Raw genomic sequence first — 25,637 nt, 5'->3', positions numbered from 1 at the left:
TTTTTTGTTTAATTTAAACTTTGTAATTAAGGCTAATGACGATCTGTTCACTCAAAGTCAGAGTTTCTCAAACCTGGAAAGGATTCAGTTTGAATGATTTATTCTTCGATGATCGTCAACACTAATTAATTCATTTTTAAAACCACAACACGTCTGTTTTTTTGTGTGGTTGTGAATGATTCACTGCACAAAGACGACAGAAGCCTGTCATTATAATCTGGAAGTTTATTTACACTGTGAGTCACAGGTTCATGTCGCCAAACTGTGACTCAGCAAATCTGTAGCATCAAACTGTGACTCAGCAAATCTGCAGCACACATGGGCCACAGGTCACTGAATGGACTGTGAAAAGGTCAGAGGTCAATTAGAGGTCAGTTAGAGGTCAGTTAAGAGGTCAGTTAAAAGGCTAGTTAAAGGTTAGTTAATAGTCAGTCAGAGGTCAGTTAAAGGTCATGTGGTCTGCTCTGCTCTACTGTCAGGAGGTTACGGGGGCGAGCGCAGAGGCTTTGATCGTGGCGGCTTCAGGGGCCGCGGCGGCGACCGTGGGGGCTTCAGAGGGGGGCGAGGAGGTGACCGTGGAGACCGCGGAGGATACGGCCCTGGCAAAATGGACGCAAGGTCAGATTCACTCAAGTTAAACAAAACCAATTAATATTAAAACAATGTATGCTACGCTATGCTATGTTATGCTACATATGCTATGCTATGTTGTTATGCTACGCTATGTTATGCTATGCTATGCTATGCTATGCTATGTTATGTTATGTTATGTTATGCTATGCTATGCTATGTTATGCTACGCTATGTTATGCTACGCTATGTTATGTTATGCTATGTTTTGTAATGTTTTGTTATGTTATGCTATGCTATGTTATGTTTATATAAATATTTAAAAAACAAATCTACAAAGATGACGAGGGGACATGTGACACATTATGGAACATTTTCAGATTTAAGTCGGATTAATCTCAATAATGTTTAGAAAGAAATTCATTCTGAGATTAAAGTCATAATGTGTGTGTGTGTGTGTGTGTGTTTCAGGGGTGACCACAGGCAGGAGCGTCGAGGTCGTCCGTACTGATAGAACAGAACAAACTCTCGTCCTCGTAATCATCGTCCACCTCTTTCTTTCTTTCTTTCTTTCTTTCTTTCTTTCTTTCTTTCTTTCTTTCTTTCCACGTCTGTTCACACTCCTGGTGAAGGTGTGGTGTCGTTTAATAAAACAAACTCGGCATCAATGGCCACCTGAAGAAAAGCAAAGAGGCTGCAATAACACACACACACACACACACACACACACCATAACTAAATTGAACAGCAGGATTTTTGTTTATTTATAGCGAGTTTCAGAGGCCAAAAAATCCATCAACTCAATCACAACTTTATCTGTGATCAAAACATTTGACAATTAAAGGTCCAGTGTGATATTTTATGTCATCAAAGATGTCTGGAAATGGATGTGAACAGCGCCACCTACTGCCAAAATGACATGTTTTTGGTAACATAACATATTATTGATTGTCATGAGCAGCTGAGAAGACCTGACAGGTGCTCGGCCGTCGTCTGTCCACCATGATATAAAACATGTGAATTCTCTTCTGTAAATCACAAAGACAGAGCTGCTGTTCTGGTTTGGAAAAGAAAACAAAGGCGTGAACGTCGGGGTCGAGTCATGTTCCATTTCTCTTCCTCTTCATTTTAATAAGCCTATGATTTAAAAACCTGTCGTGTGACTCTTGAAAAAAAACATTTTAAATTGTGAGTTAAAAACCCATAATACCATTTAATCACGTCCATTACCACCAAAAACAAGTGTGCAGTGACTTTGATTTAATATTGAATCAAGTGAATTTCATATGTAAATAAAGAGTGTTTGTCCAACACTGACGTGACCTCGTGTCCTCTGTGTCCACTGTCTTTAGTCTGTGTATGAACTGAGTTAAAGAACCAGTACGTGAAATGGCCCTTTTTAATATAAAAGTCTTAAAATTTATGATATTTACGTAAGTATCAAAAGTCATTTTCTGATATGAAGTCTACTTAAGTTTTAGACGTAAAAGTATGAAAAAAGTCAGGTCATGTTACAGCGCGTGAATGAGTGGAAACTGTGGTCAAAACAAAAATGTTCACGTCTTTATCTTCACTGTTAGACAGATTTTTCCAACAGGAAACTGAAGTTTGTAAACCACTCACTCTCCCACACCAAAGCTCACAGGGACGTGAAACATGTTCTAAAAACATCGTAAACTAAAATTGACAGAGATTTTATGACACAAGTCATTTTTTCTTTTGTTCTTTTGCATTCAGCTGCTTCCATTACATTCATGTAAAGAACGACTGACTTTAATTATACGTCAGACAAACATCAGCTGTTGTCTCATCATGTGATGGTGAAATGGTTTCTGGCAGCGTTTGTGTGACCTGAGGCGTTGGTTTTTCCTGTTAAATCTGCTGCCACACCTGTGTGTGTGTGTGCGTGCGTGCGTGCGTGCATGTGTGTGTGTGTGTGACTAACCGTGTCACTGTCAGATCCAGACTTTAAATGAACTCATCGTTAGTTCCTGGAAACACGAGAAAATCTCTGGAATTCATCTTCTAACATGCGAGTGACTGATTGGTGATAAAATCTGGTTCCTGGTGGTTTTTTAGTCGCTGTTTCAGACACTGATGTTGGACGTGATCGTTGATGACGTCAGACACTGATGTAGGACGTTCAAAGACCTCCTATGAAGAAAACATTAAATGGACTAAACACTCCATCGCCCGGAAGCGGGTCACCGGGGCCCCCGTCCCGAGGGAGGCAGGAGACATTGAGTCCGAATGGGCCATGTTTTGCCTCCATTGTCGAGGCGGCTGACCAGAGCTGTGGCCGCAAAGTGGTTGGTGCCTGTCGCGGCGGCAACCCCTGAACCCGTTGGTGGCAGGTATGCCATCAAGCTGAAGAAGGAGTCCTACTGGGCCTTTTTGGCTTGTGGGACTCCAGAGGCAGCTGACGGGTACTGGCAGGCCAAGTGCAATGCGGTCACTAAGGCAAAAACTCAGGCGTGGGAGGAGTTTGGTGAGGCCATGGAGAACGACTTTCCGAACGGCTTCGAAGAGGTTCTGGTCGGCGATCCGGCGACTCAGTAGGGGGAAGCAGTGTAACATCAACACTGTGTACAGTGGAGATCGGGTGCAGCTGACCTCGACTCGGGACGTTGTGGGTCGGTGGCAGAATTACCTCGACGATCTCCTCTATCCCACTGACACGCCTTCCAATGAGGAAGCAGAGTCTGGTGACCCAGGGGTGGGCTGTCCTATCTCTGGTTGAAGTTGCTGAGGTGGTTAAAAAGCTCCTCAGTGGCAGGGCCCCGGGGGTGGATGAGATCCGCCTGGAGTTCCTTAAGGTTCTGGATGTTATAGGACTGTCTTGGGTGACGCGTCTCTGCAACATTGCTTGGATGTCAGAGACGGTGCCTCTGCATTGGCTGATCCAGGTTAGTGGTCCCTCTTTTTAAGAAGGGGGACTGAAGGGTGTGTGACAACTACAAGGGTATCACACTCCTCAGCCTCCCGGGTAAGACCTTTTCGGAGGTCCTGGAGAGGAGAGACGTCGGTTAGTCGAACCTCGGATCCAGGAGGAACAGTGTGGTTTTCGTCCTGGTCGTGGAACGGTGGATCAGCTCTATACTCTCGGCAGGGTCCTGGAGGATGCATGGGAGTTCGCCCAACCCGTCTACATGTGCTTTGTGGATTTGGAGAAGGCGTTCGATCGTGTCCCTCTGGGACTCCTGTGGAGAGTGCTCCGGGAGTATGGGGTTCCGGAACCCTTGGTAAGGGCCATTCGGTGCCTGTACAGAGCTTGGTCTGCATTTCAGACAGTTGGACTCTGCCAAGGTTTCCCTTCGTCACCGATTCTGTTCATAACCTTTATGAACAGAAAGTCTAGACGCAGCCAGGGCGTTGAGGGAGTCCGGTTTGGTGAGCTCAGGATTGGGTCTCTGCTCTTTGTGGATGATGTTAGTCCTGTTCGCCTCGTCGGGCCGTGATCTCCAGCTCTCACTGGAGCGATTCGCAGCTGGGTGTGAAGCGGCTGGGATGAGAATCGGCACCTCCAAATCTGAGACCATGGTCCTCAACCGGAAAAGGGTGGAGTGCTCTATTCGGGTCGGGGATGAGATCCTGCCCCAAGTGGAGGAGTTTAAGTATCTCTGGGTCTTGTTTACGAGTGATGGAAAAATGGAACGAGAGATCGACAGACGGATTGGTGCGGCGTCTGCAGTAATGTAGACTCTGCATCGTCTGTCTTGGTGCAGAAGTCAATTTACCGGTCGATCTACGCTCGTATCCTCACCTGTGGTCACGAGCTGTGGGTAGTGACCGAAAGAACGAGATACAAGCGGCCGAAATGGGTTTCCTCTGCAGGGTGTCTGGACTCTCCCTTAGAGATGGGGTGAGAAGCTTGGTCGTCTGGGAGAGGCTCAGAGCAGAACCGCTGCTCCTCCGCATTGAGAGAAGCCAGATGAGGTGGCTCGGGCACCCCTCCTGGACGCCTCCCTGGTGAAGACGCCACCTGGACGCCTCCCTGGTGAGGACGCCTCCCTGGTGAGGACGCCTCCCTGGTGAGGACGCCTCCCTGGTGAGGACGCCTCCCTGGTGAGGACGCCACCTGGACGCCTCCCTGGTGAGGACGCCTCCTGGACGCCTCCCTGGTGAGGACGCCACCTGGACGCCTCCCTGGTGAAGACGCCTCCTGGACGCCTCCCTGGTGAAGACGCCTCCTGGACGCCTCCCTGGTGAGGTGTTCTGGCCACGTCCCACTGGGAGGAGGAGTCTGGGCTTCTCTGCTCAAGCTACGACCCCCTCGACCCAACCTCGGATTAGTAGTAGAAGATGGATGGAGGAAACACAGTTTTCACCTTCAGTCTTTGGGTGAATTCCAATTCCTTGCTTAATCTCATAAATGTTCTCCCTCTAGTCCAAGTTCTGTCCTGATTCTCAGAAAAATTAAGTTGAGGCCAAGTTTAAGGGCTGTATCGCCCTCAATATTGAGATTTTCCGAGACCACCCTTGGGAGCAAGGGCTACCCAGAATGCATTGCGTGTTTTCACATAAGAAAGATGGCGTCGAAAGCAGTGAAACGAGTACGATACAAATGAAGTATTTTCTTTGTTAATAGAGATATAAAAATGATCTTAGTTTAGGCCCATATTATGGATTATTGACGTCATTGTTGCCTAACATTTATTTTTATTTTACGATCTTTTGTCAATAGTCGGCCGGTGTGGTTTACTTTTCAATAAGTCGTGGTGTGTGGTAACTGTCAGCTGAATATTTGTATGAGTATCATCTTATAACTAACTGACAACCTAATAACAAATAAATAATAAATAATCCTGACGTAAATGTGTTCTTCTTCTTCTTCTTCTTTTTTGGAGTTGACAGACTGGACGCAGCTTTGGTGTTATTCTGCCCCCTACAGTCTGAAGACGTATCTGCATTTAAGGGGTGTCCCATTTCTAAGTGACAAAATAACCCTCAACACTTGGTTTTGAGGCCAATTAAGATTAAGGGTTGAGGGTTAAGATAGGAATTGGAATTGGCCCAAAGTCTTGTCTTCTTCTTCAGTCTTTCTTGATGCAGCGCCACCTCTGGCGAGGAGGGGAACACGTTATTCAAAAGGTTCGGTCAGAGTCCTCGATCGTACTGAGTCAAGGGGAGACAATTGTTGACGTCAAACCTCGTCTTTATTGTGGTTGCTTTGTGCACTGGGACAAAAATGTCCGTCCTCAGACTGTTGACACAGACATTGTCCAAAGTGTTGACTTCACTTGAGATGAGGACAAAGTCTGAGACACCGTCACAGGTGTGTCCACACACTTATGGATCTTTGTGTTTTTCTCCTCTGTCTTCAGTCGTTATCGCTACAGACGTGAAACTCTAACGTTGTGTGATGTCGGACAGTGTTGCTGAGAAACACACACACACACACACACACACACACACACACACACACACACACACACACACACTCTGATGTTGTTCGACCAGTTTGTTCCTGAGGAGGAAGTGCTGCACATAATAATGTTAGACTTAAACTTTCATCAACTCAGAGCCAAAGTGAAAACAAAGCAGCGTTTGTGAAGGTCATGCTGTTTTAAAGCCTTATGTCATTTTCCAAGACAAAACCTGAAATACCTGAGTAAAGAATGTTGAGACGGACGAGGAAATGACCTCGTCTTAATCATATCTAAGGGAAAGTTTCTCACTGTGACACAAAGAACAACTTGAACCACTGAGCAAAAGACTTGGATCATAAAATCTACGTCAGTTTAAGTCGACGATGTCTACGTCACATGTTCACGTCTTTATCTTCACTGTTAGACAGACTTTAACAACAGGAAACTGAAGTTTGGAAACCACTCACTCTCCCACACCAAAGTCACTCACTCTCCCACACCAAAGTCCATAGAGTAAACCAGTGATTTTAACATCACAGAGACACAGGAGTTCACAGGAGTTGTTGATCCACTGCTGCCTCCATCACTAACTTACAATGACTGATTTTAGTGAATTCAGCTTTTAAAATATTTAATTGTGACCACACGAGGCAGCAGAGGACCAGCAGCTCCTGTGTCCCTGTGAGCTAAAATCACTGGTTTTCTCTATGGGCTTTGGTGTGGGAGAGTGAGTGGTTTACAAACATCAGTTTCCTGTTGTTAAAGTCCGTCTAACAGTGAAGATAAAGACGTGAACGTGTTCTTCAGATGTCGTGGACTTAAACTGACGTAGATGGTGGACACAGGGGGCGCTCACAGCTCAGTCAGTGCTGCACCATGTATCATGAGCTCATTCACACTCACACTTCAAATAACATGGACTAACTTTTCCAGCATCAGCAGCAGGTGTTTGACTGACAGATGGTGGGCGTGTCCTGACAGGTGAATGATAGGTAGAGAGAGGTGTGTTTGTTGTGTGTGTGTGTGTGAGAGAGAGAGAGAGAGAGAGAGAGAGAGAGAGAGAGAGAGAGAGAGGTGAAGGTTATTAATGCAGAGTCAGAACAGACGCTTCACACTTTCAGCCATGACTCTCTCCACAGCCACAGTGGTGTGTGTGACCACTCTGTTCACTCTGCTGACGACACCAGGTAAGGACTGAACACACACACACACACACACACACACACACACACACACACACACACACACACACACACTGATGTGCTCTTTATGTTCCAGTCAGAATAATCCAGCTCACCTGTCCGACTCATGGTCCACCCCCACAGGAATATACACACACACACACACACACACATATACACTCTTAGAAATAAAAGTGCTAAGTAGAACCATATATGGTTCTTCGGCTTGTCCTCATGGGAGAACATTTTTGGCTCCAGGTAGAACCTTTTTTATTAAGGTTCCACCTGGAACCCTTTTAAAACCCTTTATTCAGGAAAAGGGTTTTAAAGGGTTCTATGGATCAAAATGGTTCTTACTGGAACCATTAGTTCCACCAAGAACCCTTGAAAAACGTTTTTCAGAAGAAAACGGTTCCAGGTAGAACCTCAGCCCTTGTAGAAGAACCCTTTTGGAACCCTTGTATATTATACATATCCAGTTAAATATACTCATCAATAGTGTTAAGTATAACTATTTAAGTGAATTTCTTTATATTTCACACTAAATGAGATAAATATATTCAAATGTAACCATTTTAAAGTCCCTGTAAAGCAAATCCAGAGTTTCTCCTCTTCACATATTGTATATTCGCACAGTTCTATAACCGTTTCTCTTTTTTAGTCATGACTCACTAGAGTCATAGTTATCATAACTCGTCAGTGACTTTTCTAAACAGTTAACCGCTCACTGGTGACTAACTGTTAGCTGATCCTTCACGTCCTGAAAACCAGGTTAAAACTCAGAAAATCTCTTATTTCAAAATCACTTTATTTAAAATCTATCCTGAAAGATGAGGAAATGAATGAGAGAAGAAGAGCAGAGTCCTGCTGTGAGGCTGCAGTACCACTGATGGACACAGGGGGAGACAGAGAGCAGTTCTCTGACTCTGCACTGTTTGGTCTGGTTTTCCATGACTTCATAGCTCCTCCTCCACGTGGGCGGAGTCATAACGAGCGAGTTGTAATTCCGTTCTTTTAGAAAGTCGTCGTAAATCGTTAACATGTGGACAAAATGGTAAAAATGTTACGGTCCTCATTTAAGGGAGTTAGGGTTAGTTATTAACTGGTTAAGGTTAGTGTTAGTCATTAACCATTAAGGTTAGTGTAACTGGTTAAGGTCAAAGTTAGTGTTAGTCATTAACTGGTTATGGTTAGTGTGTTAGTCATTAACTGGTTATGGTTAAGGTTAGTGTTAGTCATTAACTGGTTAAGGTTAGTGTTAGTCATTAACCATTAAGGTTAGTGTAACTGGTTAAGGTCAAAGTTAGTGTTAGTCATTAACTGGTTATGGTTAAGGTTAGTGTTAGTCATTAACTGGTTAAGGTTAGTGTTAGTCGTTAATTGGTTATGGTTATGGTTAGTGTTAGTCATTAACTGGTTATGGTTAGTGTGTTAGTCATTAACTGGTTATGGTTATGGTTAGTGTTAGTCATTAACTGGTTATGGTTAAGGTTAGTGTTAGTCATTAACTGGTTATGGTTATGGTTAGTGTTAGTCATTAACTGGTTATGGTTAGTGTTAGTCATTAACTGGTTATGGTTAAGGTTAGTGTTAGTCATTAACTGGTTATGGTTAGTGTTAGTCGTTAACTGGTTATGGTTTAGGTTAGTGTTAGTCATTAACTGGTTAGGGTTGGGGAATGCGTTCTGTCGATGAGCGTCACCTGTTGGTGGGACGATGTTCAGATAAAGCTTTATTTATAAAATAAAGTTTGGTTTGGTGTAGCAGCGCCACAGTGCCACACAGAGGCCTGGCATGTGCACTACAGTGTTTACAGAGTCCATTTTTTCATCACTCCCTTATCCAACCCAGACTCCTCCCCCTTTTTATAAACTAGGTCAATTCTTATTTTTCTTCTACTAATCTTAATTTGCGGCAGGTTGTAGTCTGAGAGGTGTGTTGCTGCCCTCCACAGTTCAAACGTCGTCATCACAGCTGCACTCGTAAATAAATATGTGAATAGTAGCTTCACAGTTTAGAGATCTTGCTCAAACCTGCACATTTCTGTGTGAAGACAGATTATCATCAGCTGTCAAGTGTTAACATTCTCGTCTGTCAACAAACATGACGCTGAGAACAAAGTTAAATCCTGTGAAAATACAGGCTGAACCGGTCTGAGTGCGTCAGGTGACACACTGAGGTGAAAGGTCAAAGACGGAGAGTGTGTTTATTACACGTATGAGCTAAAAGTATAATCAACACCAAAGAAAGAGAGAGAGGAAGAGGATATTTGTGTTTGAGTGTTTTGAAGTGCCTCACTCTAAAACCAGGTCTTGAGAAGCTGAAAAGGTCCTTAAAGGTTATGGGGCTCAGAAATCCCCAACAAGGAGCAGCTGGTCCTCTGCTGCCTCATGTGGTCACGTTGTGTCACTGAGGTCAATCAGGCTTCAAAACGCCTAAAAAAATGAATTAAGACATGAATGTGATAATGAAGTTATTTTAGCTTAATTCTCTACTGCCCCCTGTAGGAACAAATAAGGATGAACTTTTTTTTCTTTGGCTTGTTTGTATATGTAAATGAGCCCCTCCCTCCGCCCACAGTACAAATACAGTGGTATGCCAAAGTTTGGGCACCCCTGTAATGTTCACCCCTGTAATGTTCACCCCTGTAATGTTCACCCCTGTAATGTTCATCCCTGTAATGTTCATCCCTGTAATGTTCACCCCTGTAATGTTCACCCCTGTAATGTTCACCCCTGTAAATGTTCATGATTTTCCTTTTTAAATCATTGGTTGTTTGAATAAGAAAGGTCAGTTAAATATATCATATAAGAGACAAACACAGAGATATTTGAAATAAAGTTTGATATGATTTACAGAAAGTGTGCAAGAATTATTTAAACAAAATTAGGCATGTGCACAAGTTTAAAATAACTGACTCTAAACGCTTCCTTTAGCTTCCAATTAGATTCTGGATTCTGGCTGAAGGTATTTTGGACCTTTTCTTCTTTACAAAACATCTCCACTTCAGTCAGGTTTGATGGTTTCTGAGCATGAACAGTCCACTTTAAATCACACCACAAATGTTCAATAATATTCAGGTCTGTGGACTGAGATGGTCATTCCAGAACGTTGTATTTGTTCCTCTGCATGAATGTCTTAGTAGATTTTGAGCAGTGTTTAGAGTCGTTGTCTTGTTGAAAGATTCAGCCCCGACACAACTTCAACTTTGTCACTGATTCCTGGACATTGTTCTCCAGAATCTGCTGATATTCAGTGGAGTCAATGCGACCTTCATCTTTAACAAGATTCCCAGTCCCTGCACTGGCCACACAGCTCCACAGCATGATGATGGAACCACCACCACATTTTACTGTAGGTAGCAAGTGTTTTCCTTGGAATGCTGTGTTCTTTTTCCACCACACATAACGCCCCTTGTTTTGCCCAAATAACTCTATTTTAGCTTCTGTGCTTTAGCATAGCTCAAGCGACTCCGTTTGTAGCGGGTGCAGAGAAAAGGCTTTTCCTGCATTACTCTTCCATACAGCATCTCCTTGTGTAAAGTGAATAGTTGAACGATGCACAGTGACACCATCTGCAGCAAGATGATGTTGTAGGTCTTTAGAGCTGGTCTGTGGGCTGACTGTGACTGTTCTCACCATCCTTCACCTCTGATTATCTGAGATTTTTCTTGGTCTGTCACTTCTGGCCTTAACTAGAACTGTTCCTGTGGTCTTCACATTCCTCACAATGTTCCAATCTCTGAGATATCTTTCTGTATCCTTCCCCTAAACCATGATGTTGAACAATCATTGTTTTCAGGTCATTTGAGAGTTGTTTTGAGGCTCCCATATTCTTCAGAGAAGATGCAAAGAAGAGAAACACTTACAATTGACCTCCTTAAATACCCTTTCTCATGATTGGATTCACCTGTGTATGGAGGTCAAGGGTCACTGAGGTTACCAAACCAATTTTGAGTTCCAATAATTAGTGCTAAAGGTTTTGAAATCAATAACAAAATATTAAATTTGTGCACATGCCTAATTTTGTATAAATAATTCTTGCACACTTTCTGTAAATCGTATAAACTTTATTTCACTTCTCAAATATCACTGTGTTTGTCTCCAATATGATATATTTAACTGACATTTATTGTCCAAACAACCAATGATTTATAAAGGAAAATCATGAAAATGTACAGGGGTGCCCAAACCTTTGCATACCACTGTACATGCACATTTAGGCATTAGGCGAATTGGAAGCTGAATGGAAGTTGGTGTGAGGTTTGTTTCTGTCCCTGTGATGGACAAGTCACCTGACCAGGTGTCGCCCCGCCTTTAAACAAATGTCTGCTGGGATTGGCTGAAAAAGTTGGGATTGTCCTTCACATGTTTTTCTTTGTTCTTGTTTTTCAGAGTGCCGTGCACAGCTCAGTGGTAAGTGGTTCCAGTCTCTATCACATGTCATATATCACGTCATACTGTAAAGTGTAAACATGTGGGTGTGTCGCTCACCCTGAGCCTCTGTCCTGTCAGTGTGTGGCAGAGCTTCACTCAACACCAGGATCGTTGGAGGTGAGGTGGCCATCGAGGGCAGCTGGCCCTGGCAGGTCAGCCTGCAAAGGGGGGGTCACTTCTGTGGAGGATCGCTCATCAACAGTGAGTGGGTTCTGACAGCAGCTCACTGGTAAGAAGTGACCAAACCAACACTGGTGATCACCAACAGATATGGAAACTGAAAAATCTCTAAAGGTTTCTCCTCTAACTCTGCAGTGGGGTCGCCATTGGCACGGTGGTGTCTCTGGGCCGTCAGACACTAGAGGGAACCAACACTAACGAAGTGAGTCGGACCGTGATCCAGGTCATCAATCATCCCAACTACAGCTCGTCCACCTCGGACAACGATGTCGCGCTCCTGAAGCTCTCCTCACCTGTTACCTTCAACAACAACATCCTCCCCGTCTGCCTGGCTGCTTCAGGCAGCAGCTTCCACAACGGCACCAGCTCCTGGGTCACCGGCTGGGGAAACATCGCATCTGGAGGTGAGTCGTAGTGTGACCTCCATCGTTTGTGTGAGTCAACAATTATCCTCAGCACAGGAGGAACCGGGAGAACCTGGAGAACCTGGAGAATACGGGGAGAACTATAGTAACAACCAGGGTGCGATTTGTCAAAAAACCAGAAGGGGGATGTTTTTTTTAATTGTTTTCAGTCTATAACGTGTTCAAAACAACCCAAAACTCTGAAAAAACACCACTGACTTGTTAAAACCAAAATGAACAGTTGTGCAACAGTTGTTTCCAGTTGTCCTTGAACCCATCACAGGTCTTACATTATGTTGTCAGTGCGTCTTCTCGACACAAGGGGAAAAAAAGGTCACAGATTTCCAAGCGCAAGCTACAGCTATATTTTTCTATCTTCACAATGGACATTCGCAAATGACTGAAAAGGCCAGAAACTACAGCGTTAGCATCCCTGGAGCAGCAGCAGGAGAACCGGAGAAGCAGAGGACCACCTGCCAACCCTCAGTCTTAGTCAGACTGGGTTGTGAACCCTAGTCTCGTCACATTTCTGCCATTTCCCCCCCCAAAAGTTGTTCCACCCACCCATCAATGCCATCACTTACTGATGATCTATGATGATTAAACTGATGATCTGACTCTTCTGTGTCTCTTTAGTGTCTCTTCCTTCTCCAGGAAACCTGATGGAGGTGGAGGTGCCAATGGTGGGGAACAGACAGTGTTTCTGTGATTATAATGGTGGCATCACTGACAACATGATCTGTGCTGGATTACGAGCTGGAGGGAAGGATTCCTGTCAGGTGCTCATTTTATCTCCTGCTTTTGTGTCAGGTGTAACTTCCTGTGAAGATTCTGTCGCTTCAGTTCTTCATCATCTTCTTCATCTTCTTCTTCTTCTTCTTCTAGGGAGATTCAGGTGGTCCATTGGTGAGCAAACAGGGCGATCAATGGATCCTGGCAGGAGTGGTGAGTTTTGGAAGAGGTTGCGCTCTCCCTAATTTCCCAGGAGTCTACGCCAGAGCGTCCCGCTATCAAGCCTGGATCGAGGCTCAGATCACCACCAACCAGCCAGGTTTCGTCTCTTTCACTTCCACTGGGACTGACAGCGACCTGTCAGTCACCTGTGCAGGTCTGCCAGCTCCTCCCACCACCACTCCCCCTCCAACCACCACCACCACTCCCCCTCCAACCACCACAGCCCAGCGTGAGTTTTTAATAATTCATTCTTTTGTACAAAGTCAGCATTAACTGAGATATGATGGCGATGATGACGTCATGGTCTCAGGTTTATGAACCTTATAAAACACCTGTCGCTCGTCTCTGCAGCTGTGGTTTGTGGCCAAGCCCCGAAGAATCCTCGTATCGCGAACGGAGAGTCGGTGTCGACAGCCGGCGAGTGGCCGTGGATGGCGAGTCTTCAGAAGAATGGAACACATGTGTGTGGTGGGACACTGGTGGCTGTGGACGCTGTGCTGAGTGACGCCAGCTGTTTCTCAAGGTGAGACACCTGGACGCATGTTTTATACCAAAGTAATGATGTCTCTCAGTATAATGTCTCAGTAACCCTAGGGTAAGTGTAAGAGTAAGCTAGGGTAACCCTAGGGTTAGGGTAAACTCGGGTAACTTTGGGGTAAGGATTAGAGTAAGCTAGGGTAACCCTAGGGTTAGAGTAAGCTAGGGTAACCCTAGGGTTAGAGTAAGCTAGGGTAACCCTAGGGTTCGGGTAAACTCGGGTAACTTTGGGGTAAGGATTAGAGTAAGCTAGGGTAACCCTAGGGTTAGAGTAAGCTAGGGTAACCCTAGGGTTAGAGTAAGCTAGGGTAACCCTAGGGTTAGGGTAAACTCGGGTAACTTTGGGGTAAGGATTAGAGTAAGCTAGGGTAACCCTAGGGTTAGAGTAAGCTAGGGTAACCCTAGGGTTAGGGTAAACTCGGGTAACTTTGGGGTAAGGATTAGAGTAAGCTAGGGTTAGGGTAAGAGTAAGCTAGGATAACCCTAGGGTTGGGGTAGAGTAAGCTAGGGTTAGGGGTAGAGTAAGCTATGGTAACCCTAGGATTAGAGTAAGCTAGGGTAACCCTAGGGTTAGAGTAAGCTAGGGTAACCCTAGGGTTGGGGTAGAGTAAGCTAGGGTTAGGGGTAGAGTAAGCTATGGTAACCCTAGGATTAGAGTAAGCTAGGGTAACCCTAGGGTTAGAGTAAGCTAGGGTAACCCTAGGGTTAGAGTAAGCTAGGGTAACCCTAGGGTTAGAGTAAGCTAGGGTAACCCAAGGGTTAGAGTAAGCTAGGGTTACCCTAGGATTAGAGTAAGCTAGGGTAACCCTAGGGCAAGGGTAAGAGTAAGCTAGGGTTAGGGTTAGGGTTAGAGTAAGCTAGGGTAAGGGTACGAGTAAGCTAGGGTAACCCTAGGGTAAGGGTAAGAGCAAGCTAGGGTAACCCTAACCCCCCGGTGTTTCTTCACACGTTGTTTGCGCTCTGTCAGTTTGTGGACCTGTTCCTGATTCTTTACAAAGAGGACAATGTGGACCGTCTGTCCTTCAGAGAGACGCTGTCCTCATGTTCATGTCTGTATGTTACGCCGCATCAGAGAACTCTGTTCTTCTCTTCATCGTTCCTGACGTTCATCGTTCACATTCAGCCTCTGCAGATGTTCTGAATGAACACATTCATTCTGACAGTCACCATGAAATGACTGCAGATGAATTCCAGATGACTTCTATGTCTCGTCACACATGCAGGACAGACTTGTCCTCAGTCCTCGTCATGTTGTCCCTCTGTGTCTCAGCTCACCCACAGTGTCTCAGTGGACCGTCGTCCTCGGTCGTCTCCAACAGAACGGGTCCAACCCCTTTGAGGTGATAACGAAGGTGACCAACATCACCATGAGCAACCAGACTGGCGATAACATCGCAGTGCTGCACCTGGAAGCTCCGCCCACTCTGTCCGACTACATCCAGCCCATCTGCCTGAGAATCGGACAGACGTTTGGCGTGGGCTCGGCGTGCTTTGCCGCCGGCTGGAGCTCCGGGCGAGGAGGAGGTGAGTCCACGTGAAGACACGCCCTCTGCATGGTCTTTAGATGAAACATGACACCATTCACACGTTCATTCTTATTCTCCAACCTCAGAGGAACAAGTTCTGCAGGAGATCCAGACGTCAGTGGTGGATTGTGGCAACGCGTCAACGACCGACAGCATCTGTACGCAAGACTTCACTCTGGAGCAGGTGAATTATGGGATGTTTTTTAAAGTGTGGTTTTTGTGAGATAGTGACACGAGCTGAGAATCAGAGGAGGACAGTTTTTAACTCGGCTTTAAAACTGTGTTTAGTCACATATTGATTTTTATGCTTCCACACTTGCACTTGCCACGATGACCAACAGAGGCCGCCAGAGGCTTGTTGCATGAATGAGGTGAAGTCTGAATCTGTCATCTCTGATTGCTTTGTTTATGCCCAGTAAAGTTCAAATCTTTACATTTCAGTAACTCGTGGGCCACATGTGGACCCCTGACCCGAGGATGTCCATGTCGAGGGTCAGACGAGGTCAAATGACATAAACTTCACCTTCAGGGTTCATTCTTTCACAGCAGCTCCTTCTGAATCAAACCCTAATTCGTTTGCTCGGTCAGTCCGGTTAGTTTGTGGACGTGTGAATGTGCAACCGAACTCTGACGAGCATCAAACGTGAACCAAATTCAGGAAGCGGACTGCAGGGCATTGTGGGTAAACAAGCGAAACATACGTGTGCAGAACGATAGCTTGGAAAAATGTGTGAGTCTGTTGTTGCCGTGTTTGTGTGTCGTGAGTTCTTCAGTTTCTGTCAAAAGAAAAATGATTGAGCTTCATTTGACTCACGGGCCTTTAAAAGAGAAACAGAATGAAGAAGTGTTGGTCATTTCCGTGGCTCCTGTGTGTTCAGGGAGATTCTGGCGGTCCACTGATGTGTAAGGACGGCTCCTGGTTCCAGGCGGCGGTTTTATCGTCTGAAAACAACTCCAGCATAAGAACACGAGCGACCAACGTGAAAGTCTTTCCCTCACTCACCAAATACGGCAGCTTCTTGTCTCAGACTCTGGGGGCGCTCTTGTCTCCAGCCTCCACCAACAGCACCAACAGCACCGACAGCACCAACAGCACGGCTGCTCCTGACACCACCAGTGGGGGCGCTCTCCCTCACCCCTGCTCCTTCTTCCTCTTCCATGTCCTTGTCCTCTCACTGTGTCTCCTTCTGTCCTCATGAACAAACCTGTTCATCGGTAGTTTTACATGAAGTGACTCACACAGATGAATGTAAACGACGGGAGGTGTAATAGCCAACAGTGACCACCAGGTGTGGGTTGGTTTTTGCAGACCTTCTGGAGATGATGATGATGATGATGATGATGATGACGATGATGATGATTATCTATGAGATTAAGATTTTTGGAGCGAGACTCTTCTGTGTTTGACTCAAACATTAAAGCACGGCCGTTACGAGGTGAACAAAGCAGGCTAACACACATTTGTCCTCATGGACAAAAAATGTCCAGTTGAAAACTGAAAATTTAAAATATCTAAATAAATCCATAAAATGATCTGGACATAAACTCCTTTATAATCTTTATGTTACAACATGTATGTAGCTGGTAATGTCACACACACACACACGCACACGCACACGCACACACACAAGCTAACTCCAGCACAAACCCCTGACATGATGTCTGGAAATGGATGTGAACAGCGCCACCTACTGCCAAAATGACATGTTTTTGGTAACATAACATATTATTGATTGTCATGAGCAGCTGAGAAGACCTGACAGTTGCTCGGCCGTCGTCTGTCCACCATGATATAAAACATGTGAATTCTCTTCTGTAAATCACAAAGACAGAGCTGCTGTTCTGGTTTGGAAAAGAAAACAAAGGCGTGAACGTCGGGGTCGAGTCATGTTTCATTTCTCTTCCTCTTCATTTTAATAAGCCTATGATTTAAAAACCTGTCGTGTGACAAAACAACAATTTGAACTCACATGAAACCATGTGAGTTCAAAACCCATAATGCCACTGAATCACGTCCATTACCACCAAAACAAGTGTGCAGTGACTTTGATATAATATTGAATCAAGTGAATTTCATATGTAAATAAAGAGTGTTTGTCCAACACTCACGTGACCTCGTGTCCTCTGTGTCCACTGTCTTTAGGGCCAAATCCAATTCCTATCTTAACCCTCAACCCTTTATCTTAATTGGCCTCAAAACCAAGTGTTGAGGGTTATTTTGTCAATTAGAAATGGGACACCCCTTAAATGCAGATACGTCTTCAGACTGTAGGGGGCAGAATAACACCAAAGCTGCGTCCAGTCTGTCAACTCCAAAAAAGAAGAAGAAGAAGAAGAAGACATTTACGTCAGGATTATTTATTATTTAATTGTTATTAGGTTGTCAGTTAGTTATAAGATGATACTCATACAAATATTCAGCTGACAGTTACCACACACCACGACTTATTGAAAAGTAAACCACACCGGCCGACTATTGACAAAAGATCGTAAAATAAAAATAAATGACGTCAGTAATCCATAATATGGGCCTAAACTAAGATAATACAATGGTTTTCATCATTTTTATATCTCTATTAACAAAGAAAATACTTAAAACTAGTAGCGTACTCGCTTCGCTGCTTTCTGCGCCATCTTTGTTATGTGAAAACAAGATGAATTCACCCTTAAACTTTCATCAACTCAGATCCAAAGTGAAAACAAAGCAGTTGGTGAAGGTCACGCTGTTTTAAAGCCTTATGTCATTTTCCAAGACAAACCTGAAATACATGAGTAAAGAATGTTGAGACGGACGAGGAAATTACCTCGTCTTGATCATATCTAAGGGAAAGTTTCTCACTGTGACACAACCGGGATGGTGCACAGACCAGCCAGTCGTCCACATACGGTAGGACCTTCATTCCCTGTGAGGTGAGAGGGCTGCTGCCTCACACCTGGTGAACACCCGTGGTGAAAGGGAGAGGCCGAACGGGAGCACACTGAACTGATAATGGCGGCCCTGAAAACCAAACCACAGAAATTGCCTGGTTCTATGGATGACATGAAAGTACGCGTCCTTCAGGTCTATTGAGGTAAACCATTCCACTCTGGCAACAGTACGCAGAACCTCTGCAGTACTGAGCATGTGGAACTCCAAGACCTTCAGGAACCTGTTGAGTCCCCTGAGATCGAGGATAGGGCGGAGTCTGCCGTCTTTCTTTTCCACAAGAAAATAAGTCGAGTAGAACCCCCGGGGGACAAGGGGTCTACTGGCTCGACCCTTGTCCAGGAGGGTGGACAACTCCTGGTTGAGGGCATGGGCTTTTGCCGGGTCGCATATGATGGTCATCCCGACCCGGCCGTAGGTTGGGGTGTTGTCGGAAGTGAAGTCTGTACCCGTTGGTTAGAGTGGAAATCACCCAACGGTCAGTGGTGGAAGCAGCCAGTAGCTGAGATAATTCATCTTCTAACATGTCAGTGACTGAGTGAGTGATTGTTGATAAAACCTGGATCCTGGTGGGTTTGTTAGTATCTGCTCTGACGAGTTTCAGCTGAGCTGATACTAAACTGTGACGTGGACAAAGATCAGTGTTCTCGACATCACATCTTTATCACATCTTGACAAACTCTGGTGTTGAGCGGCGATGACGTCAGATGCTGATGTTGGACGTTAGCGTCGATGACGTCAGATGCTGATGTTGGACGTTAGCGTCGATGACGTCAGATGCTGATGTTGGACGTTAGCGTCGATGACGTCAGACACTGATGTTGGACGTTAGCGCCCAAGACCATTCAGCGACTTGTAGACTAGTAGCAGGATTTTAAACTCGATCCTTTGACTCACAGGGAGCCAGTGCAATGATTTAAGGACAGGTGTGATATGGTCCATTTTCTTACTGTTGGTCAGGACTCTGGCAGCAGCATTCTGGATGAGCTGCAGCTGCTTGATTGATTTTTTACTGAGACCTGTGAAGACACCATTACAATAATCTAACCTACTAAGAATAAATGCATGAACAAGTTTTTCCATGTCTTGTTGAGTTGTGCAATGTTTTTGAGATGATAATAGGCTGATTTAGTGATGGTCTTTATGTGGCTGTTAAAGTTCAGGTCTGAGTCCATAACTAAACCAAGATTTCTGGCTTGGTCGGTGGTTTTTAGTGTCATTGAGTCAAGTTGGTCACTGACCTCAAGCCTCGCATTTTTGGGACCAAAAACAATAACTTCTGCCTTTTCTGCATTGAGCTGGAGAAAATTATGGCCCATCCACTGATTGACTTGTTGGATACACTCACTCAGCAACTGTAATGGACCGTAATCATGTGGTGACACTGTAATATAGAGTTGTGTGTCTTTAGCATATGAGTGGTATGAGATGTTATGATATTACATGATCTGGGCCAGTGGGAGCATGTAGATGTTGAACAAGAGTGGCCCAAGAATGGAGCCTTGAGGGACCCCACATGTCATCTTTGTTCGCTCAGATTCACAATTGCCCAGTGAGACAAAGAAGTCACGATCTTCTAAGTAAGATTTGAGCCAATTTAGCGCCGTACCAGAAATTCCGACCCACTTCTCCAGTCTTTGGAGCAGCATGTTGTGATCAACAGTGTCGAATGCAGCACTGAGATCCAGTAACACCAACACTGAAGTTTTTGATGCATCATTATTAAGACGTATGTCATTTAAGACCTTAATAAGTGCAGTTTCAGTGCTGTGGTGTGGTCGAAAACCTGACTGGAAAGCATTGAAGAGATTGTTTTGGGTCATGAAAGAGTGAATTTTTTGATAAACAACTCGCTCAATGATCTTGGACAAAAATGCAAGGTTTGATATGGGTCTGTAGTTACTTATTAAAGAGGCATCCAGATTAGGCTTTTTCAAAAGAGGTTTGATCACTGCAGTTTTCAGGGCCTTGGGAAATTGTCCTGATAGAAGAGAAGTGTTAACTATCTTTAATACATCTGGGGCAACACAATTAAAGACATCTTTCACTAAGCTTGTAGGCAGCACATCAAGACAGCAGGTCGTGGATTTTAGATTCTGAACCGTTTCTGTCAGAGATGTGTGGTCTACAAGTTGAAATGTTTCTAGGTTTCTAGAAGGCTGAGGAGGAACTGGTGACATAACCAAGTTGCCTGCGAAAGAGCCACATGCTGTTTGTCTTATCCCCTGAATTTTATCTGTAAAAAAAGCTGCAAAGTCATTGAATGATGCCAATGCCAATTCCAATTCCTATCTTTACCCTCAAGCTCAACCCTTAATCTTACCTGGCGCTCAAAACTCGTTTCGCTGCTTTCTGCGCCATCTTTGTTTTGTCAAAACAATCAGTGCATTCTGGGTAGACCTTGCTTCCAATGGTGGTCTCAGTAAATCTCAATATTAAGGGCAATACAGCCCTTAAACTTGTCCCTGAGAATTGGGACAGCACTTGCACTTGAGGGAGCATGGATTTTTGAGACGCTGATGTTGGACGTTAGCGTCGATGACGTCAAACACTGATGTTGGACGTTTGTGTCGATGACGTCCGACACTGATGTTGGACGTTGGCGTCGATGACGTCAGACGCTGATGTTGGACGTTGGCGTCGATGACGTCAGACGCTGATGTTGGACGTTGGCGTCGATGACGTCAGACGCTGATGTTGGACGTTAGCGTCAATGAGGGAAATAAATTGTTTTCCTGTTCCCATGGGGGAGTTTTTAGTGTAAGGTTTTCTGTTTGTTGTTTTAAGATAACAATTAACCAACAGTCAAGCTGTGAACAGATGATGCAGGGGATTGTAACCCAGGGGTCATCACGAGGTGCACATGATAGCATCTGTGGGTCATAAACAAAGTGTGTTGTCTTGTTGTAACTTGGATGTTTTATGGTGTTTGTAAGATGCTTTGATGTGACTGTATATATGTTTGAGCTCTCTGAAGCAAAGGCAGAGAACATTTAGACCATCTTGGTGACAGAGTCTCTCCTTCATGCATGAAGTAAAGACTTGATTTACTCAACACTAATGACTCCAGAGAAATTTCTTTCACAAACCCTAACGTTGTGTGATGTCACACTTGGACCGTGTTGCTGAGAGACACGCAAACACGCACTCATGTTTCTGGTTTGTTCTGTGATGTTGTTCGACCAGTTTGTTCCTGAGGAGGAAGTGCTGCACATGTTAGACATTGAGCCAATGCCAATTCCAATTCCTATCTTTACCCTCAAGCTCAACCCTTAATCTTACCTGGCGCTCAAAACTCGTTTCGCTGCTTTCTGTGCCATCTTTGTTTTGTCAAAACAATCAGTGCATTCTGGGTAGACCTTGCTTCCAATGGTGGTCTCAGTAGATCTCAATATTGAGGGCGATACAGCCCTTAAACTTGTCCCTGAGAATCGGGACAGCACTTGCACTAGAGGGAGCATGGATTTTTGAGATTGAGGGTTAAGCAAGGAATTGGAATTCACCCTTAAAATTTCATCAACTCAGAGCCAAAGTGAAAATAAAGCAGCAGTTATGAAGGTCATGCTGTTTTAAAGCGTTATGTCATTATTCAAGACAAACCTGAAATACATGAGTAAAGAATGTTGAGACGGACGAGGAAATGACCTCGTCTTGATCATATCTAAGACTTCGACTTGATCATAAAATCTACGTCAGTTTAAGTCGACAATATCTACGTCTTTATCTTCACTGTTAGACAGACTTTAACAGGAAACTGAAACCACTCACTCTCCCACACCAAAGTCCATAGAGAAAATCAGCTGCACCATGTATCATGAGCTCATTCACACTCACACTTCAAATAACATGGACTAAACTTTCCAGCATCAGCAGCAGGTGTTTGACTGACAGATGGTGGGCGTTTCCTGACAGGTGAATGACAGGTAGAGAGAGTTGTGTGTGAGAGAGAGAGAGAGAGAGAGAGAGAGAGAGAGAGAGAGAGAGAGAGAGAGAGAGAGAGAGAGAGAGAGAGAGAGAGAGAGAGGTGAAGGTTATTAATGCAGTCAGAACAGACGCTTCACACTTTCAGCCATGACTCTCTCCACAGCCACAGTGGTGTGTGTGACCACTCTGTTCACTCTGCTGACGACACCAGGTAAGGACTGAACAAACACACACACACACACACACACACACAGGTCACGTCTTACGCTACCTGAAGAAGTGGTAAACAACGCACTGGCACAGACTGAGGGAAGTGAGGACATATAAAGGGGAGAGGAAGTGTGTGATTACTGATGATCACCAGGTGAAGTGCATGAGGGAATTAGGAGGAGGTGTGTCGAGGTGGGGCCCACGGTTGGTGTAGTGGTTAGCACTCTTGCCTTTGCAGCAAGAAGACCCGGGTTCCTTGGTTCGAGCCCCGTTTGGAACAACTTCGGAACAAGGGCCTTTCTGCAAGGAGTTTGCATGTTCTCCCCGTGTGTGCGTGGGTTTTCTCCGGGTTCTCCGGCTTCCTCCCACAGTCCAAAAACATGCGATATGGGGATTAGGTGAATTGGTCACTCTAAATTGACCGTAGGTGTGAGTGTGTGAGTGAATGGTTGTTTGTCTCTATATGTGGCCCTGCGATGGACTGGCGAACTGTCCAGGGCGTACCCCGCCTATCGCCCAATGTCTGCTGAGATAGGCACAGCACCCCCCGTGACCCTCTGGTGGAGGAAAAAGCGGTAGATAATGGATGGATGGATGGATGTGTCGAGGTGGATGCAGTGGTAGCGCGACAGGAAGAGTGAGTGTTTACCCAACACCAAAATGTGACATGAACTTGACGTGACTTAAAACAAAAACTGACCAATCAACGAAAACATTAACAGATCTGCCGCCTCGTGACATTACCCCCCCGCTTTAAGTCCTTCCCCTGAAGGACCTGATCCATCATGAAATTGTCTTATTAATTCTTTATATAATATGAAGCTGGCTGGGACCCATGATCGTTCCTCTGGGCCGTACCCCTCCCAGTCCACCAGGAACTGGCATCCACGACCTTGGTTCCTGGCCGTCAGGAGTCTTTTGACGGTGTATGTGGGGCCTCCATCCACCATCCTAGGAGGAGGAGGGGTTCTTGGAGGGTGGGACCAGTGGGCTTTCCTGAACGGGCTTGACCTTGCTGACATGGAAGGCCGGATGAACTCGGAGCGACCTGGGCAGACCGAGACAGACAGAAATAGGATTAATGACCTTAGTTATAGGAAATGGGCCTATGAACCGTGGAGCAAGCTTTCTTGAGAGCACTTGGAGGGGAGGTCCTTGGTGGAGAGCCAAACCTTCTGCCCTGGCCTGTATTCTGGCACTGCCCGCCGATGGCGATCTTCTGCCGCCTTCATACAAGCCGGCTCTCGCAGTAGAACCTTCCTAGCCGCCGACCAGACCTGACGGCAGCGTCTCACCATGGCGTGGGCGGATGGCACCGCAACCTCTTTCTCGGTTTCGGGGAACAGCTGTGGTTGGTAACCGTAAGCAAACTGAAAAGGAGACAGACCAGAAGCAGATGTTGGCAAGGAATTGTGTGCATACTCCACCCAGATCAAGTGCTCACTCCAGGTCATAGGGTTCTGTGACACCAGGCACCGCAGGGTGGTCTTGAGTTCCTGATTCATCCTCTCCGTCTGCCCGTTGGACTGGGGATGGTAGCCTGACGTAAGGCTGACGGTGGTCCCCAGCAGGTCGCAGAACTGGCAGAAGTCCCAGGGAATCCCATGTAGTCGCACCACTGCTCCAGCACCAGTCTCGCTTTCTCCTTGGCCGATGGCAGCCCCTACAAGGGAACGAAGTGGACCCTCTTTGAAAACCGATCGACGAGCGTTAGAACCGTGGTGTTGCCCCTGGCGGATGGCAGACTGGTGACGAAGTCTAGCGAGATGTCACTCCATGGTCACCTGGGCACTGGAAGGGGTTGAAGAAGTCCCTGCTGGGGTCTCGTGGACATCTTGTTGCGGGCGCAAACCGGGCAGGCTGCCACGTACTCCTTCACGTCACGGTCCAGAGATGGCCACCAGAACCTCTTGCGGGCGATGTAGCTTGTTCGATTGGTCCCAGGATGACAAGTCAGGTGTGAAGTGTGTGAAGTTTCTGGTTTTTTCTCTGATGTTGTTCGACCAGTTTGTTCCTGAGGAGGAAGTGCTGCACATTATAATGTTAGACATTGGGCCAATGCCAATTCCAATTCCTATCTTTACCCTCAAACTCAACCCTTAATCTTAACTGGCGCTCAAAACTCGTTTTGCTGCTTTCTGCGCCATCTTTGTTTTGTCAAAACAAGCAATGCATTCTGGGTAGACCTTGCTGTTTTAAAGCTTTATGTCATTATCCAAGACAAACCTGAAATACATGAGTAAAGAATGTTGAGACAGATGAAGAAATTATCTCCCCTTTGATATGATCTAATCATATCTAAGGGAAATGTTCTCACTGTGGCACAAAGAAAAACTTGATTTTAACCACTGAGCAAAAGACTTGGATCATAAAATCTACGTCAGTTTAAGTCGACAATATCTACGTCACATGTTCACGTCTTTATCTTCACTGTTATACAGACTTTAACAACAGGAAACTGAAACCACTCACTCTCCCACACCAAAGTCCAGAGAGAAAATCAGCTCCTTGCTGGATGACAAGTCAGGTGTGAAGTGTGTGCCCAGTCAACGACCCGAGACTGCAAGGTCTCTGGGACAAAGAGCCGTCTCGGCAGGCAACCGCTAGACACAGGGCACTCACCACTCTCGCGTTTGACAAATTGATCTATAGGCCAGGAAACGCCTCCTACCACACGGCCAGGTGGTAGGATAGGTGCTCGATCCATGGCCAAAGGCTTGGGGTCGTGGAGGTGGAATAGAGCGTCCGGCTTCCCATTCTTGGACCCAGGCCTGTAGGACAAGTCAAAGTCAAAGCAGTTAAAAATCAGCGACCACCGAGCCTGGTGGGAATTTAATCTCTTAGCTCTGCAGATATACTCAAGGTTTTTGTGGTCCGTCCACACCAGAAACAGGACAGGAGCCCCCTCCAGCTACTGCCTCCACTCAGTCAGAGCTTCCTTCACCACCAGCAACACTTTGTCTTCCACATCATAGTTGCGCTCGGCTGGGGTTAGCTTTCAGGACATAAAAGCACCTAGATGAAGTATGTTGTCCTGGGCCGAGCGCTGAGAGAGAATGCCTCCGATTCCCCCATTGGAGGCATCCACCTCCACCACGAACTGCCTTTGTGGGTCAGGAATGGTGAGGATGGGAGCAGAGGAACAGGCGCCCATCAGGCGCTGAAATGCTGCCTCCGCCTGTGGAGACCAGCTGAACAAGATCTTGGAGGAGGTCAAGGCGTGGAGAGGAGCTGCGACGGTGCTAAAGTTTCGGATAAACTTCCGGTAAAAGTTTGCGAAACCGAGGAACTGTTGCACCCGTTTTCGGGTTGTGGGAGAGGACCAGTCTCTAACCGATTGAACCTTAGCCGGGTCCATCTCAATTTTCCCCAGCGAAACCACAAAGCATAGGAAGTTATTAAGGGTGAGTCGAATTCGCA

At 45.6% G+C, this 25,637-nt stretch overlaps 2 protein-coding genes across 2 annotated transcripts in view; both read left to right on the top strand.

The window, feature by feature from the left end:
• fus (FUS RNA binding protein) overlaps positions 1-1,790 on the top strand; it is a 20,968-nt gene extending 19,178 nt beyond the window's left edge. The window contains exons 10-11 of the mRNA XM_083896467.1: positions 422-618; positions 1,042-1,790. Of these exons, the coding sequence (XP_083752593.1) occupies positions 422-618; positions 1,042-1,081 (237 nt within the window). The 3' untranslated portion in view covers positions 1,082-1,790. The remainder of the gene's footprint in view (positions 1-421; positions 619-1,041) is intronic.
• A 5,272-nt stretch (positions 1,791-7,062) lies between these two features.
• LOC310933044 (polyserase-2-like) lies at positions 7,063-17,251 on the top strand (the record flags this gene model as incomplete). Its single annotated transcript, XM_083896466.1, has 10 exons — positions 7,063-7,126; positions 11,515-11,535; positions 11,635-11,785; positions 11,872-12,140; positions 12,777-12,919; positions 13,026-13,323; positions 13,446-13,617; positions 14,902-15,155; positions 15,244-15,341; positions 16,036-17,251. 10 exons carry the CDS (start codon positions 7,063-7,065, stop codon positions 16,354-16,356), a joined length of 1,791 nt encoding a protein of 596 aa, XP_083752592.1. The 3' UTR covers positions 16,357-17,251.
• Between the last annotated feature and the right edge of the window lie 8,386 nt (positions 17,252-25,637).

The sequence above is a fragment of the Microchirus variegatus genome (genome assembly GCF_963457635.1).
Source record: "Microchirus variegatus genome assembly, chromosome: 10".
Taxonomy (NCBI): Eukaryota; Metazoa; Chordata; class Actinopteri; order Pleuronectiformes; family Soleidae; genus Microchirus; species Microchirus variegatus.
The sequence above is the reverse complement of the archived record's forward strand: the minus strand, read 5'-3'. Positions and strand labels throughout refer to the sequence as shown.